Source organism: Bubalus bubalis, chromosome 24 (assembly GCF_019923935.1).
Source record: "Bubalus bubalis isolate 160015118507 breed Murrah chromosome 24, NDDB_SH_1, whole genome shotgun sequence".
Taxonomy (NCBI): domain Eukaryota; kingdom Metazoa; phylum Chordata; class Mammalia; order Artiodactyla; family Bovidae; genus Bubalus; species Bubalus bubalis.
In genome coordinates this window covers 123475-141038 of record NC_059180.1, presented here as the reverse complement: position 1 = coordinate 141038, position 17564 = coordinate 123475, and the positions used below count along the sequence as shown (strand labels likewise).

The window sequence follows — 17564 nt, the reverse complement described above, 5'->3', positions numbered from 1 at the left end:
CTGCATTCAGATGTTTATATCTTTCCTTTTCTCCTTTGCTTTTTGCTTCTCTTCTTTTCACAGCTATTTGTAAGGCGTCCCCAGACAGCCATTTTGCTTTTTTGCATCTCTTTTCCATGGGGATGGTCTTGATCCCTGTCTCCTGTACAGTGTCACGAACCTCATTCCATAGTTCATCAGACACTCTATGTATCAGATCTAGGCCCTTAAATCTATTTCTCACTTCCACTGTATAATCATAAGGGATTTGATTTAGGTCATACCTGAATGGTCTAGTGGTTTTCCCTGCTTTCTTCCATTTCAGTCTGAATCTGCCCTGTATCAGTGTTACAGCACCAGGAAGGAGTGCAGGCTCTTTGGCAACACCACAGCAGCACAAAGGGCACAGGGTTTAGCAACCTTGGAAAGGTTGTGAAATTCAGTCTGTCTCCTCCAGAACTGGTTATGCTGAAACCACCACACTTTTAAGAAATGACGCAGAAGGTTCTGAGAGAAGGCGCCTCTGTTTCCACAGAAGCCTCGCGGGCCCTCCTTGGGCTGCACGATTCATCCTGGGGCAGCCTCGCAAGGCTCTGATCCTTGTCCCTGTTTTCTGGTCGTTTTTGATTTGGGGCTGAGAGGCAGACGGGATCTTAGTTCCCCAAGCAGGGATCGAACCCCCTTCTCTGGGCACATGGAGTCCTAACCACTCAACTGCCAGGGACATCCCCTGTCCTTGTTTTAATGACACAGGTCATCTGCAGAAACACACAGCTGGAAATGGCAGGCCCTGGTCAGGAACTGGGTGTCTGACCCAGTCAGAGGCGCTTTCTTTTGGGCTCCCAAAGTCAGACACGGCTCCAGTTGTGGGGCCTGAAAATCAGAATCTACCAGGATCAGAACCACCTTCCGGCACAGTGAGGCTTGAGGGTGCTGGCCCCCAGCCAGCTGGTCAGTGTCTGCTCACAGAAGAGAAGGGGCCACAGCCCCAGAGGGTCGGCAGCGAAAACCGTCCCCGTGTCCCCAAGAAAGGTCCTGGCTCCCAGGGGAGGACGTGCCCCCGGGAGTGCATCTAGTCTCTGCGAGGCGCTGCCCCAGCCCCCCAGGGCTTCACCGCGGTGCCCCAGAGCTGCTGCCGGACCACCGTCCCCTCTGCAGAGGAGCAGCCCCCGACTATTCCCACTGTTACCGTCAGCATCTCAGCCTTCCTCAACTTGTGGGAAAACAGAGAACTTTTGCTTTGGTTAAAAATAGAGTAAATTGGCAGCTTATGACCAAAATCTGTGAAGGAACAAAAGCCAACATTTAACCGGCTCTTCCTCCGAGCAGACTGCCCCGCTGAGCACTTTCTGTGAGCACAGTCCCTGGGTTGTGACGTGAAGCGTCCCCCACCCTGTAGACAAGGACACAGCCAGCGAGGGGGTCCACTCGCGAACAGAGGGGCCCCAGTGCAGGGCCCAGTGCTGGGCTCCGAGGCCCTGCTTCAGCCCACGGGGGCCCCGGACTGAGACGGAGGCTGGGGCTGCACTGGGCAGAGCGGGCCCCTCTGCACTGGACGTCTGGGAGGAACACTGGCGGGGAAGCTCTGCCCACCCAGGCCCACCCTGGCTGCCGCCCTCGCCAGGCTGATGGAGCGGGTGCGCCCCCGATGCCCTCTGAAGTGTGGCAGGTGCTATGGCTCGGGGGGATGCCTGCAGGGGGAGCAAAGCCCCACAGACCCCGGCCCCACCCCGCCAGCCCATGCAGAGTGGGACGGGGCCACGCACTCCCACGCGGTGAGCGGGAGAGAGGGCAGCTAATTGTCAGGTCAAACTCTGGAAAAAGAGCACCGTGCGACCGCTCAGGGCACACACAGCTCGCACACGGCCTTCCTGAGTCCCGTCTGCGCTGAGGGCCCCGAGTGCCTGAACTCAGGCCGGAAGCCGAGGCCCAGACAGAGGGGCCTGCCGCGCGTCGGGCGGGGACGCGGGCATCCCGGGGTGGGGAGCCGCCCCTGCAGGGCCCACTCGCCTGGGGCACAGACAGCGTGGGGCTCCCGCGGGCCTCCCCCGGCCCCCGAGCCCCTTCTGTGGTCGATGAGCAAACGACAGCTCCGGCTGTGCAGAACTCTCCAGTGCCCGGCGCTGCTGCCAGGGCTGTGCCCACAGGCTCGCACGGTCAGGGCTTGCGGCAGGCAGTCTGACTGGATCCCCTCCCGGGTGAGGTGGCAGGGTGCGGGGAGGCCGCAGACCGCAGAGCCCAGCAGCTCCTGTGTCCCCGCCGCCTCTGGGGAGGCCCCCTCTTCCTTTCAGGCGCTGGGGCCACGGGGAGGGGGTGTCTGTGTCCTGCAGTTCTGGGGACCAGGACCCAAAACCAGGGCCTGGGTAGGTCACAGCCCCCGAGGGACTGCGGTGCGGATCACTCCAGCCCCGTTCCACTTTCTTGGGAGCGTGGACCGCTCTGCCCCGTCCAAGACTTCTGGCTTTCTCGGGGGTGGGGACCGCCCTGGCCCCATCTAGGTTTCTTGGGGGTGCAGACCGCCCTGGCCCCATCTAGGTTTCTCAGGGGGCACGGACCACCCCGGCCCCATCTAGGTTTCTCGGGGGCGCGGACCGCCCTGGCCCCGTCTGGCTCTCTCGGGGGCGTGGACCGCTCTGGCCCCGCCTGGCCCCATCTAGGTTTCTCCGGGGTGCGAACCGCTCTGGGCCGTCCGGCTTTCTTGGGTCCCGGGTCTGCCTCCATCACCACATCCCTCCTCTGGTTTCTCGTCTCCAAAGGACACACACAACTGCACGGCAAGTCTGCTCAGGAGCCCAGGTGGCCGCCTCGACCTCGGGCCCTGACCCCGCCACTTCCGTGAAGACCCTGCTGCTGACCAGGCGGTACCCTGGGGCAGAGGCCACCTCGGGGACGAGGCTCCGCCTCCCGACGGGGGCAAAGCCCATGGGGAGACCTTGCTTCTTGCCAGACGCACCAGGTGGGCGAGGGAGCAGAAACCAGCCTTCCTGTCCCGAGCCTCCCTGCCACTCACACAGCAGAAGGCAGCCACCTTGTCATTAAGGAGATATATTAAGCTGTTTAATATCAGGTTTTCAGTGGTAGATGCTCAGGGCGGGCAGGCAGGCCGCTCCCTCAGTAGCTCCTGCTAATTCTGGCCCCTGTGGGGGTGGGGGTCTGTTTGGGAGAAGGCACTTGTCTTACTCAGAACCTTGGGCATCTGCGCTCCACTCCTACCGTCCTATCTCCCTGTCGGGAGGATTTTCCTGGAGGCCGCGGGCCTCAGGATGACCAACCCGAGGACGGGAGTCAGGCGCAGAGCAGCCGGCCCCCCGCAGGCCACGTGGCCCAAGTGTCAGGGACCAGCGCTGACTGGCCGCTCTCAGGGGTCCCAAGGGGCTTTCACCCCCGCCGATCCTCCCTCCCCTCCCAGGGTCTCCAAGAGATAGCTCTTCAAAGTGGGACACGGGACAAGATGCTCACTTATGGTTGGGTAAAATAATTAACTCATAAGACACTCAAGTGTCTTAAGGTGGATTTCATGCAAACCAATCTGAAAACAGTTCAAAGGTCTGTAACTGTAAAGCAAGTCTGACATCGCTTCCATTAGAAGGAAATGTAGTGACGCTCACTTTCCGAAGCAAAGGGGTGGGGAAGGGAGGGGGTAGATGTGCTTGAAAGTGGAAGCTCTACTCTGCTCTAAATACTGTTCTGCCAGCTCGTCTGGGGTTTGAGGATGTGACTAAGGAATAGAATTAGAGTGGAAATGAGTGCTATCCCCGGCAACCGTGCACACAGGCCCCCAGTTCTTATCCTTCTGTATTTAAGCCCCTGTTCCTCATCTTTTTATTCAAGGTAAGAAAAGATGCCCCTAATCTACTACACTGTAGAGTAAATATTTAGCACCAAGGTGACTGCTATGATGTTGTTTTTCCTCCCCAGCATAGGGAATAGATTCTGGCTCATTCTTAAGGCTTTTTAAGAGCTCGGGTCTGCAATATTTCCTTTTGGGGCATAAAAAACAACTAGCTGATCAAACTACTCTTGAGACCCCCAATGTGGCCTCTTTCCCAGCACGAGGGAGCTATGACCAGAGTTCTTCCCTCCTTTTCATTTTCTGCCCCTTTCACGACAGCAGAGCGACGACCCCCAGGGAGCAGAGCCCAGAGGCCCGAAGCCCAGACAGAAGCACAAAGAGACTCTCTCTTGCTGTGCAGGAGGGTGTTTTCGGAAAGAATGACTTGACGCTTTGATTTGAACAAAGGGGATAATCTTTTCCAGAAGCTCCCAAGGAAACGTGTCATGGCCCACGAGGGCGGGCGTCCTAAAGGAGCTGGGGGCCTGGGAGACAGCACGGCCCCCACCTGCTCGACGGGGGCGACACGCGGCTGGGCCAGAACCACACTCTCGGCAGGCTGTGGTAAGCTTTTACTGTGTAGCTACCTCCCTGCCAACCTCCCTGCAACGGTTACAGATTTAATAATGACTCCAAATTCCCAGTGGGAGCAGGAGAAGACCGTGGACCCCTGTTGTCACCTGAGTTACGCAGTCGGGGCCCACAGCGAGCCAGCAGGCGTTGGTGGAGCTGGAGTGATGGCGCCCCGGCCCCTCGAGCCCGTGGATGGCAGCTCCCAGCACAAGGGCTGGACCAGCCACTAGGACCCGTGGGGCGGCCCGGGGCGGGCCGTCCGCTTGGCCTCAGCTTCCCCGGGGACACTGGACAGGTCACATAGCAGCCCCACAGCACCGCACCCAGGGCTCAATGGGGGTCAACTGAGGCTGCGAATAAACCGCAGGGCTCCGGGCAGCCTGGCATCCAGGGCAGGGGCTGGGCCTCCCCGGGGTAAATGCAGGAAGGGGACCCGGGTGCCAGCGGCCTGCTGAGGCAGGGCAGCCAGGCCGGCAGAGCACAGCGCGGCCTGGGGGCGGGGAGGCTGAGCTCCAGCGAGAGGCGGCCTCCCGCCTGCACTGCTCCTGCGGCTGCCTGTGCGTGCCCCTCGGGCCTCCTGACAGCTGCTCAGGGCCAGATTCTCTGGGAGGGGCTCGCACGCGCATGCTCACACGCGCACACACACCCTCTCCTTCATAACAGGAGCCTGCGCACCTAGAGTCTCCTCATGCGTGGCGCCTGAGGAGCGGGCGGTATGGGCGCCCCCCACCCCCAGCAGAGACCCCGGGTCCAGGCTCCCCGCCAGGCTGTGCCCCACAGCCAGGGACCTGACGTCCCAGACCCTCGGGCCCCAGCAAGGCCTGGCCGGCCGCCTGCTCCCGATTCACATTTAGACCTCGGAGCCTCAATTTCCTCCTCCTTGAATGAGAGCTGGTGATAAAAATAAAACCACCTGACGTATCAGTGACAGGGTCCCTGCCTCTGCTGGCCGGAGCGGAGGCTGTAGAACCCTGACGAGCTCGAGACTGGGAGGCCGTGGGCCCTGGAGCGGGAAACCCTGGCCCAGCGCAGCAGCCTCACAGAGACCAGGCTGCGGCACGAACAAGGAGCGCGCGGCGGGCAGCGGCGGGCATGTGTCCCTGCAGGGCCTGCAGCAACATGCCTCCCCCCCAGGCTCCACAGGGCTTCCTCCAGACCAAGGCACCCAGGGCAGGACAGCAGGGAGCTGCTGCCCGCAAATGCAGGGAGTGAGCTCCACGGGCCAGACACGGGTTAGGCCTGGCCTGGTCCAGGTGGGCAAGTCGTTCACCACCTGTGAGCAGTCCAGGCTCTGCGTGTACCGCCATCACGGGCACTGGCATCCAGCCTGGGCACTGGGGGAGGCATTTCACAGACACACCGGCAGCAAGGGAGGGGGGCAAGGCAGTGAGGATTCCCGTGTCAGGAACGGGAGGGCAGGGGTCACCCTGGGAGGCGGAAACTGCAGGAGTCACCGGAGCCCGGGGGCTGCCTGTTGTTCCTGATCTGGGCACCTGGGCCCCTGGTTGCTTGCCTGTGCTGCAAAGATCTGCTTACCATCTGCATTTCTGTATGAACGCTCCAGTCAATGCAAATCTATATTTTAAGAAGTTGGGACAGTGCGGAACTCGAAGCGTTGGTAAAGCTAAAGCTGTGGTGCGTTTTACGAGCATTGATGACATCTGCCCTTGATCTAATCAGCCCGCCCTGTCCATCATACAGAGGAAACCAATGCGGGCAGCGGTGAACCCGTCCACAGCGAAGACGGAAGCGCTTTCCTGCCGTCGTCACCAGGTACTGGGAAGCGGTGTGAGCACAGAGCTCGGCTCACCTGTATGTGGGAGAGGGCTGCGCCGTCTTCTCAAGTCCCAACCCAGCCTGTAACTGTGGCCTTGCTCAGAAATAGGGACGTGGCAGACGGGATTCTCTAGGAAAGGATCCCGTGGATCGGGCTGGTCCTGAGTCCAGTGCCCGACGTCCTCGTAAGAAGAGGGTGGTCTGGACTGAGATGCATGGGACAGGCCGCGTGAATGGAGGTGGAAATGGGGGTGACGTGGCCACGGCACAGAGCCGAGACTCGACGCCACACCCAGGAGGGAAAAGGCAGGAGGGCCCCTCCGGAGCTTTCGGGGAGGTGGCACCGTGGTCTCTGACTCTGGAGCCAGAAGAGCTTCCTGATCCCTTAAGCGGCCCGGGCGGTAACGGCTCCCCACTGCAGCCCCGACACCCACATGGTGTGAACAGGCCGGGTTACAATCGAACTGTACTGCACTTAAGCAGCCAGGAAGGAACCTACATGTTAGTGACGTCAAAGATCACAGTGGCCGCTGCTATGAGATCTGAATAGGGACCATGCAGTGCCCACTCCATCACACTGGCTTTCCTGGTGGCTCAGCTAGTAAAGAATCCACCTGCAATGCAGGAGACCTGGGTTCGATCCCTGGGTTGGGAAGATCCTCTGGAGAAGGGAATGGCTGCCCACTCTAGTATTCTGGCCTGGAGAATCCCATGGACTGTATAGTCCATGGGGCCCCAAAGAGTTGGACACGACTGGGTGACGCTCACTCTCAGTGGTCTCTCCAGCTCCACCTCCTGCTGGCTGGTGCCTCGGGCACGTCCCCGGCCACTCTGAGCTTCAGCCTCCCTGTCTACAACCATGGCTACAGGCAACAGTGGCCTCTCTGTCTGGCCCATGAGGCCTGGTGTGGTGCCCTTTCCTGGACCTACGACCTCAGCCCCACCTGCTTCCAGGCCGGGTTGGGGCCTTACTTGGGGGCACCTCCCACTGTCCCCCCAGCTCCCGAGCCTTGGACGACAGGTGCTCGTTAAGCCAGACTTGAAATGACACATTTCAGATTCCCTGAGCCTGGCCCACGGGGCTTTTCTCTTTCTCTTCTGGTTTGCGAGCAAGGCTGGGTCTGCAGAGTTCCAGCAGCAGGCCCGTCTGTCCGGGGGTGTCGCCTTGCTGTTGGAGTTATTCTTGCCTCAAAGCGACCTGGGGGACGTGTGCTTCCCTTCCCTCCCTGCATCTGAACATGCTTTGGATCCCAAACCACACGCGGCACAGAGGGCGTTGTAGCTCTGGGTTTCAAACTCTCAGGTGGTCACCCGGCTGTTTTGGTGGAGATGGGGATTTCAAAGCAGCCTCGCCAGGCTGCGGGGAGTGATGAGTCTCTGCTGGCCAGCGACCTGAGCAGAAGCACAGCTGCGGCTGGGTCTGCAGCCTGCGTCCAGCTGTGCACCCTAAACAGCTCACTCAATCGTTGTCATCCTTCTAATGCCTACAACTCAAAACTGAAAACCTCAGGACACCCAGACAGTCAGGAAGGATGGGGAGGGGGCTGCAGTGGCTCCCAGTCCCCCACCAGTACAAACCCACGGCCTCACTGGCTGAAGACAGAGAAGTCCCAGAGGGCTGGGACCCAACGCTTCCTGTTGTCCAGCCTCAAGCAGCAGAAGGCGACTGCAGCCCAGAGATGGCATGGGGGCTGCAAGGTCTTACAGAAAGGATGCCCTCCATGATGCAGCCCTGCCCTGTGCTCCTGGCCCACCTGGACACCCCCCACAGGGCCCCCTGGCCACTGTCCCCCAGGCCGGAAGCCTTCACTCTCTCGGCCCCAGCAAGTCTGTCCCCGGGCCCAGGGCATCTGCCTCCCCCCTGCACCGACGAGTCTCTAGGACCCAGGCTTGTCCCCGTCCTCACCCCACACCTCATCTCTTGTTCCTGGGGAGCCCTCCCGCCCTCCCAACTCTGTGCCTGCACAGCGGGGGAAGAGATCATATCCAGTCCAGATGTCCGCCAGGGCCTGGCCCCTGCCTCTCTCCAGCTGCCTGGCCTCATCTCCCCACAAGCTCTGTCCCAGGGAACTTTCTGTGACTCTGGGCATGTCCAACATGGCACCACCAGCCACGTGCAACCCCTGATGGCCCAGGTGTGGCGAAAGACTAGGCTGCAACCTCATCTTGTTTAAGTTAATCTCAGTTTAGAAAGCCACATGGTAGTCCTCCACACAGTGGCCCTGGTCCTCCAGCCTGCAGAGGCCACCCAGTCCTAGAATGCGTCACCCTCTCCAGGCTGGACTCCTGGCCTGGGGTGATGCCCACTTGACGTTCACACGCGTGCTCAGCCCTCCTTCCCCCGTCTGTCCTGAAGATCAGGCCTGAGCACCAGGCCCCGCACCCCATGGTCAAGGCCCTCAGAGGCAGGAGCACCAGGCCTGAGTCAAGCCTGCCGCTGCGCCTGGCAGGAGGCCAGGCTGGGCTTGCTGTGAGTGTGGTGGCTGATGTACATTTATGCCAGGAGGTGGTCACAGCCAGCATCGTGAGCAGGCCCGGAAGCTTCCTTTCTAAGAAGCATGGTGAAATCTGATGTACACTCTGGCTTATCTGTGCCATCTCGCCCCGCCTCGCCAAACCACCAACCCCTGCCGGCTTCCTTCCATAAACGCGGTGCCCTGTCTCCTAAGGCCAGTCCAGTAGAGCTTAGACCTCAGTCCTTTGCCTACACCGCCCTCGTTGACAGATGGGTAAACTGAGTCCCTGGGAGGGAAGGAACTTACTGGAGGTCACACATGCACGGCTTTGCCAGGCCTCCTGTCTCTGCAGACACACCAGGGCTTCCATCTAGGCACACACATCACCGGCACCACTGCGAGCTAGCATGGACTTCTTCTGACGTTAAAATTTAAATACTGCACCAGAGCACGAGCAACAGCAACACGAGAGTCGGATCCAACGTCCTCCAAACGAGAACCTTGTGCCTCAGAAGACTCCACGTGTGTGATGAGGGCCTTGAACCCAAATAAGAATTCTCGCAACTTACTAACGGAAAGATGACCAACTGAATATCAAGCGGCAAAGACCTGAACAGACGCTTCTCCAAAGAAGATCCAAATGGAACTGAACATCAAGCGCCAAAGACCTGAACAGACGCTTCTCCAAAGAAGATCCAAATGGCCAACAAGGACGTGAGAAGATGCTCGCAGTCATCAGTCAGGAGAGAACTGTGAGTCAGAACTGCAGAGAGACACGGTCCACCCCCACCAGGTTGGTGAGGATCAACAGGGACGATAAAGACAAGGGCTGCGGAGCCTGCAGAGATCGCTGGGGAGGGCGGCCGCTGGGAGAGGCGGCTACAGCTTCTCAGCAGCCGCGCCGAGTTATTCTGGACCTGGCAGTGCCACTCCCAAGCTTACACCCAAAGAGGTGGAAACCTGTACACAGATGGTCACACAACGCCGTCCATGCACTCGAGAAGTGGGGCTGAGGCAGATACCCGTTGACAGGTGAGAGTAAAGTAAAGCAACTAAGTCGAGTAAAACGTGGCCCACTCACACCAGGGAGCATTGTTCAGTGTTCAGCCACAGAAAGGAAGGAGGCTCAGATACTCGCCACGACGTGGGTACCCTGAACACCCAGCGCTCTGCGAGAGAAGCAGATGCAGAGGCCAACAGTGACTGACGCTGTTCACGTGAAATCCCAGGATGGGCAAGTCCACGGAGACGGGAAGCAGACTAGTGGTGTCCAGGCCTGGAGGAAGGGCAGCTCTTCACAAGGTTTCTTTCCGGAGTAACGGAGCAGTTCAACACTGTGGGGACGGCCGCACGGTTCTGTGAATATGCTGAGAGCTACTGGGTGACAGACTCCAAAGGGCTGAATTGCGATCTATACGAATTGTATCTGGATAAAGGTATTAAAACATCTTACTCTAACACTAAAATCAAGACTATCCAGCAACTGACAGACCAACGTGCTAGTTATCCATTTTTCAACGTCTATTAAAATATACCCATTAGACCCTGAGTGGCCCCTCACAGCACGGGGACCGCAGCCTATAGCCCTGCCAGGCTCCCCTCCCGCCCCAGGACCGCTCCTGCCTGGGTCCTCTCAGGACCCGTCCTTCAGGGTCTCAGAGAAAAACTACCACCTGATTAATTCAGAACGTTCCGCTTACAGAGCTATTACGAGCTCACCGAAGAAAGTTGTTTTTTTTTTTAAGGGAATTATTAATCATATTTTTATTTTCTTAACGCTACGGTCAGAAACCACAGCTGCTTTCCTGCTCAGAACACGGCGCAGGGGCAGGAATGGTGTGCCCCAGGGTCATCGGGAGGGTGGCGGCTGCCAGCGACCAGACCTCAGCGGATGCCGGACTTGGGGTGGGTCAGAGCCCAGAGCCAGGGTCGGCTTGGGCCAGGCCAGCCAGAGCAGCAGGAGGGCTGGCCAGGGCATGAGGTCAGCAGCGTGAGCCTAGCAGAGCCTGCCCTGCGGCCAGGGCCTGCCGCCCGGGAGCGCAGCATGCAGGGAGGCTGGCTGTGCACACACCCATCCTCCGGTCTCAGCCTCCCCGGCCCCCAGGGGGCTCCCCACCATTTCCACGCTTCAGCCCGGCCTCAGCCTCAGCCCATGGGACATGGCCACACCCTAGGCTGTCCCTCCATGCGCGGCCTTCCGACAGGAACTTTGATGTCCTTCCCAGGACACACAGGCTGAGGGCAGAGAGTTCAGGGCAGGTGTGAACTCTGTGGCCTTTCCAAGCGGCCTCCGGAGCCTGGCTGCCCCGGCTGCCAGGGCACAGAGGCTGCCACTCACGCCTCCTGTGACCACGGAGGTGACGGTCACCCCACGGTAGGGGGAGGCTGGAGAGGCCGAGAGGGGCCTCTCCAGGACAGGCTGGGCGCCCTGTCCTTGGGAGGCTCCAGAGTCTGGGTCAGCCTTGGGTGGTCTGCACCGCCTTGCCAAGCCCTGATTCCCACATCTTTACATGGCAGAATAATAACAACAGTGACCTTTCCTCTAACCCACAGAGGTGCTTGAGCACTAAACCACACAGTGTGCAAGCCCTCAACACGGGCGTGCCCCGGGGCACCTGCACACACAGCACGGGGATGCCCAAGGTGAGCACTGACCCGGGAGAGTCCCCCGAGAGCCCCCACCCCCACCCCGAGCCAGGGTGCGGAGCCTAGAGCCACCGCCCTGGCGGGCTGCCAGAGTCCCAGCAACACAAAGCCCTGAGCCCCGGGGCCCTGCAGAGGCTGCCCTGCCCGCACCTCCGGACTCCTGCCCCCAGGGCCAGGCGTGCCACCCACTCCCCGCCCAACGGCTCTGCGCACTCGCGGGGTTGGTCTGCTGGACTGTGTTCGATGCATCCTGGAGACGAGAGACCTGTGCCCCAAAGTGCGGCTGAGGTGGTGACAAGGACGTGGTGGGTTTTGGTTCTTGTCCTGGATTCCTGTGACTGCCAGGGAGGGCCAGGCCCACCGGTCACTGGGCCAGCAGTGAGTGTAGGAGCGTCCCCTGCCCAGAGCATCCTCCTCCGCAGCACATCGCCGAGGTATCAAGGGCCTGAAGGGGCCCCTCTACTCAAGCTCCAGCCTGAGAGGGCACGCAGGTGCCCGCGGTGCCAGGGGGTTCTGTCTCCTCCAGGGCCCGAGGAGCCCACGTGCAGCCCACGTCACCCTTCCTGAGCACGGGGCACGTGAGCCCGGGTGGCCGTCACAGTCACGGAGCAGCGGTCAGCCAGCGGTCTCCCCGACTCCACAGGACGTGGACTCCCTTCCACATAGACAGAGTGGCCTCATGGGCCCCTGGGGGTGCAACCTGTGCTTTAAACACGATGAACCCTCTCGTCAGGACAGAAATGGCCCATGTGAAACTAACTGAACAGCCCACGGGAGACACCCAAGCCCTGGGACCGCCAGGGTGGACAGCACAGGCCACAGACGCACGTGCTGAGTCTCCGGGGCTGTCTGCCTTCCAAACGTCCCTTCTCCACCGTCCCCACAATTTTCAGATGCCACTGAGTGCTTCCTTTTGATTTTGGGAGCACAGTTTCTATTTTATCTGGAATAGGGATCAGGGGTCAAATCAGCTGACGTGCTAGCTTCAGAAATAAAGCTTCACGGGCACAGCTGAGCCCATGCACATAGAGCCTGACTGCCTTCTGGTGAGGAGACCAGGGCTGAGCGGCTGAGACGCAACCTCACGACCCTCGCCCCTCGCCCCGGCACTTACTTCATGGGTTTGAACAGCGCCTGCCCGTAGTTCTGGAAGGTCATGATGAGCTTGAGCTGTGTGCCGCCGGACTTCATGGCTGCAGTGGGAGGGAAAGAGCCCCGTCACCTGCTGCCCACAGAGGCCTGTGAGCGCGGACGCACTGGTGGAGAGGGGAGCCCGAGACCCGGGCGTGGCGGGTCAGGAACGGAGGCCTGAGACAGGCGGCGTGTTCAGGGTCAGGAAGGGCTGCCCGGGCTGGAGGAGCCATAGCAGGAGGGTGGCCAGGCCTGGGAAACGGGCGACAGCGATGGATCAGAGGGATGGGAGGGCCGCAGATGGGAGCGGGGCGCTTGGCTCCCCGCTCTCCCACAGCCGCCTGTCTCGAAGGGGGCTCCGCACCCTCGCCCAGCACCCCCACGGGGCTGGGGCAGGGCTGAGACCCACTCCCAAGAAAGGGAAACCACAGCACCCCTGGTGGAAAGCAGCTCCCGCCCAGGGCTCGGGAACCCACTCAGAGCGCCGTCCACTGGAGTCCAGGGCCGCGGCCACCGTCAGCTCAGCGTGGACGGAGCGGGCACTGGGTCAGCACCATGGGGGCTCTGTCCTTCCGCTTCGCCCGACAGCGGAGAGAACAGGGAAGGGACGCAGCTGTTCGCCGTGTCCCCCTGGAGCCCTGAGGCGCCTGGGTCCTTGTTCCAGGATGACAGAGGCCTTCTGGCCCCAGGCTGGGCATCCGGCTTACAGGGCACTTTTGGTTCCCCGCCACTGAGTCGGAAGAGCTCCGGGCACTAGGGCCCGAAGTGGTGGTGTCCCTGGGTGGGCCTGGGACTGTGGCCTTCCTGGGACCGGAGCTGCCCTCCTGAGGGGCCTGCTCACTAGGCGGGGTGGCCTCACGGCCCCCAGACCCCCGGGGCAGCTGCCCGAGCAGGCCAGGGAGTGTCCGGGGAGTCCGTCCAGTGGCGCCATCTCCTCTGCTCACCTCCACCCACAGCTCCGTCCTGACCTGGACAAACAACTGCACGGCCTGCGCTTCAGGTCAGAGGCTGCCCGAATCCTCTCCTGCAACGTGACTTCTTTTTAAATGACTCAGAGCACAGAGTAGTCGATTGTGTCCTTTACTCTGTACACGGAATTGTCCACGATATCCATTTAATCGTCACCACCGTCACCGGCAAGGCCAGGCCTCCACAGGCCTGGCTTCAAGCTGCACAGAGGCAGATAATATCTGAACTCTTTAAAGGCGGCCAAGGGCCATTACCACGCAGCCAGGAGCCCAGCGGTAAAGAAATGTCTCTGGGGGTCTGGAAGGAGCCACTCTCTTTGCCACACCTTCTCTCAGGTTCCAAGACTGAAGAGACCGCTCAGGGCGGGACCGAGCCAGGAGCTGGGGGCAGGAATGAGCTGACCACGGGCAAGCCCGCCCTCTCGGAGGCCTGTTCGCTTATTTGCAGGATGGGACTTGGGAGACAGGCTGGATTTCTAGCTCTTCTTCCATTTTAAGCTCAAAAGGATGGCGGTGCTGAAGCCTGACCCCAAGGTCGGTTTCAGGCTCCCAAAAGTGCTGCACCCCAGGCTCCCAGGGGCCTCTGAGGGCTGCACCCACCCACAGGTCACAGTAGTGCCAGGGGCAGGGCCCCCAGCAGCAGACAGCTCTTGTCCAGGGACCCCTGTCTCTAAATCCACCCTGTGGTTTTGTGAGGCCAAGGGCCCAGTCAGAAGCCACTGTCTCAGCACTGGGGTTTTTAATCAAAACGTCCAGCCAGATGGGAGGGCCAACCCCACCGCCCCCGCCCCAGGGAAAGCATCCATTCTCCAGGGGAGCCCTGTGCCTGGCCAGACCAGCCGCACTCCCAGTGAGACGCTCTGCTTCTTCAGGAAGAGGGTCTCGTCCCGAGTGTGGGACTCCCCGGGAGTGCCTCCAGGCCCAAGGCTGTGCAGAGTGGGGCTGAGCGTCCAGCTGAGGCCTTCACCAGGCTCCAGGTTGCCCAGCGCCGCCGCCCTGTGCAGAGGTGCCCCAGCCTCTGTTCCCACCTCTCAGCAGCCCCCGAGGCAGCCTCAGACACACACCCTCCAGGGCATCCAGCCCAGAGGGCCTGCAGCCAGGGCGGGGCGGGGCAGGGGCAGACCCCGGGACTTAAGCACACTGCCGTGTCCGCAGAGGAACATGAGAACATTCACTCCAAGCAAGAAAAACGAAGATTCAGAAACAGCCTCTCATTTTAGGTTTTGCCTCCATGTCCGTTCATGTTGGGTCGGGTTTTGCCGTCAAATGGGTTATGATTTTGGATTTGCAAGCTGGAGATTACAGGGTCGAGGTTATGACCACCTCTGTGATCCGCAGAGACTCCAGGAGGCCCACAGAGCTGGATTTGTCTGCCCAGAGCCACTCCGGCCCATGACTGGGGGAGCCAGGACACACTGAGCCCGCTGTTCACTGTGGGGGACGCCGCCCAGGACCGTCACCAGTCTTCCCATGCTCATTGGGCGCCTGTGAGTGCCAGCCTGGGTTCTGACTGGCCCACGGATTAGGGCCAGCTGGCCAGGGTCGTCCAGCGGCGAGAGCAGCTCCAACAGCCCGCAGGACACAGCTGGGCAGGCCCTCAGTCCAGGCCCCACTGCTGGGCACAGAGCAGGCTAGGGCTTGGGGGTGCGCCACTGGGATGTCAGGCAGCCTGGGCACCAAGCCTGGGACGGTCAGACCCGACGGGGGTGGCCCAAGGTCAGTCCCCAGGGCACGGACGAGGCCTGTCCTCTTCCTCCAGGGCTCCCAGGCCCCTGGGCGCAGAGCAACGTCGGGTGAGAGCGAGGCGGCCGGCCGTGCCCTGAGGACTGAGGGGAGCCTGGCCAGCCTGTGGGGTCCTCCCAGCCCTGCCTCTGCCCAAGGCCCTGCTCAGAGCCCGAGTAAGTGCAGCACACGCCTGGCACATAGGCCAGCTTCCCGGACTAAGACGCAATGTGCCCGAGCATACTGGATGGGTGGGAGACCACGGTGGGCAGTGGCCTGCAAGCGTGAATGCTTTAGTCCCCTAAACCCTAGTTTTCAAACGCTGGTGTAGTTTCCCCCCAAAAACCTGTGTTCTCTGCCGGCTTCCACTGTGAAAGCCTTTGTCCCATCCAGGACCCAGTCCTGCGGGCTGGCGGTCCCCTCCTCACTTATCGCCCTGGAGTTTCTCTGCCCATCCTGTGTGCACTTCCGGGCCCCCAGGAACAAGCAAGTCAGGATGTTGCAGAAGTCTGCCGGGGTTGGGCTTACCCCAGCTGCCTGCCCAGACAGGGCCCTGAGACGCGGAAGGTGCTCAAGAGAGCCTGTTGAACAGACGACGAGTGGTCACCGCACTGGGTGTTGCTCGAACAGCCTCGTCTGCTCAGGAGGGCAGGGGATGCGGCAGCTGCGGCCTCTCCCCAGCAGTCCCCGCCGGCCGCACAGACCGCCTTCCAGCACAGGGGTAGGCTGGAGGCGCTTAGATTCCTCCTGGGTGGCGTCGAGGAGGGGAGACCACCACCTTGCCCCGGCCAGGAGGGTGTTCATCATGTTCTCAGGGTGAACAGCTAGGAAGAGGGCGGGTGCCAGAAATAGCTCAGCACCAGGCTGAGACACCCAGCGCAGCCTCTGAGGAGCTCTGGGAACCCCCAGCCGCCAGCCTCACAGGCAACACCCAGCTCCCTGGCACCGGCGACAGACAGAACCCAGGTCAGCAGAACCTCTAAGCCACAGGACAGTCCCGACATCAGGAAGACGCTGCCTGGAGCCCCCTGCTCCCAGCACCATGCTCCGGAGTCCTCCTCCACCCTCTAGGCCTTCCAGGACTTCTCCTCCCAGCCAGGGCCTCTGCCTGCCCCCTCTGCTTTGGGAGCCACTGGTGACTAACCGGGGACCTTCACAAACAATCGCCTACAGGCCTCAGAACAATGGCACCGAATCTCCGCACTTAGAGACCACTGACGACACATTTTCTTGAAATCAGTAACTGGATGCCCTGAATCCTCTGCTTCAGCAGATCCCAAAAGTCCTCGGAGATGTCACCTCCAAAGCACTCGGTGCATGGCGCTCTGCCCCGGGCAGAGTGGAGCCCCGGTCACTCCCCGTCCACCCCGAATCCAGGAGCAGATGTGAGCTCCAGGAGCCTCTGGCCTCTCTGCGGTGTCTCCTTGCGGCTGCCAGGGCTGACCCTTCCTCACCTGCAGGGTTGGCCCCCACCCCCCTGCCCGGCAGGACAACAGGGTGGGCTGGGCGGCATCTTGTCCTGCCTTGCTTGTTTTGGAGCAGAAAGCAGCCCTTCCCTCTCCACCACACCCCCTCAATTACAGACAGCATTGAAGGCCTGTGGGTGCCTCCTCCAGGAAGGCTGCTGGTATAACTCGCCCAGGAGGTGATGCTTCAGCAAGAAGCCGGCCAGGCACAAGGGCACCTACCCACACTGGTGATCTTCTGGGTGCCCAGGTCTTGGAGCAGGGCCCCCACTGCCGGGTTATGTCTCGAGTACAGCTCATATCGGTTGATGCCGATGTGGAACTTGAGCCAGTTGGGATAGGAGTCCACGGCCGCCTCCCCGGTGGGCAGGAATTCACCCTCAGGGCCTTCGTGTGGCCTGCACAGATGAAGGTGAGCCAGGTCAGCAGGGGAAGGACAGACAGCAAGGTCTCAGGACGGACAGGGGAGTTGGCCCCGATGCCAGAGTTTTCACCGTGGATCCAAACGAACGTGGCTTTCTTTAGAGGAGCCTCTGCTCAAACAGGACCCTGCGACGTCCGCACTTTTTCTGTGGCTGTTGTTCAACTGACTAATAACATATCTGAGGGCCCGTAATTCTCACTTACCCTCGAGAGACGCCACAGACAGCTATAACTAAAGGAGACCAAACCCAGACTGTCAGGGCCTGGCCCCGCCGGGTCTGTCCTGGGGTCTCTGAAACAGCCTGACAAGCACGTTGTCAGCCTGGGGTATGAGGGGCTGCTGCCTTCCTGGGAGCAGACGAGCCCAGTCTGGCGGAAGCCTTCGCTGGGTATTCTGCTTCAGGGCAGCAATGATGCAAGAGGCTAAATTTGATTTTCAGGAAGCAGCCTTGGGTGGAGAGAGAGGAAAGTGGTGCTCACTCCAGCCCAGGCGCAAATCGAGGACCTGCTGCCCACGTGGCCCGTCCTTGTCTCTGGAGTCAAAGGGCCAGTCGGAGGGAGGACAGAGCCTATTTGCTGCCGGAGGGAACAG

The 17564-nt window shown here is 60.8% G+C and overlaps 1 protein-coding gene across 1 annotated transcript in view; it reads right to left on the bottom strand.

Moving 5' to 3' along the window:
• The window catches only part of FAM20C (FAM20C golgi associated secretory pathway kinase), a 32965-nt gene that overhangs the window by 13668 nt on the left and 1733 nt on the right, over positions 1-17564 (bottom strand). Inside the window, exons 2-3 of the mRNA XM_006078689.3 lie at positions 16772-16947; positions 12377-12455 (exon numbers count right to left, since the gene is read on the bottom strand). Coding sequence (XP_006078751.2) covers positions 12377-12455; positions 16772-16947 — 255 coding nt within the window. The remainder of the gene's footprint in view (positions 1-12376; positions 12456-16771; positions 16948-17564) is intronic.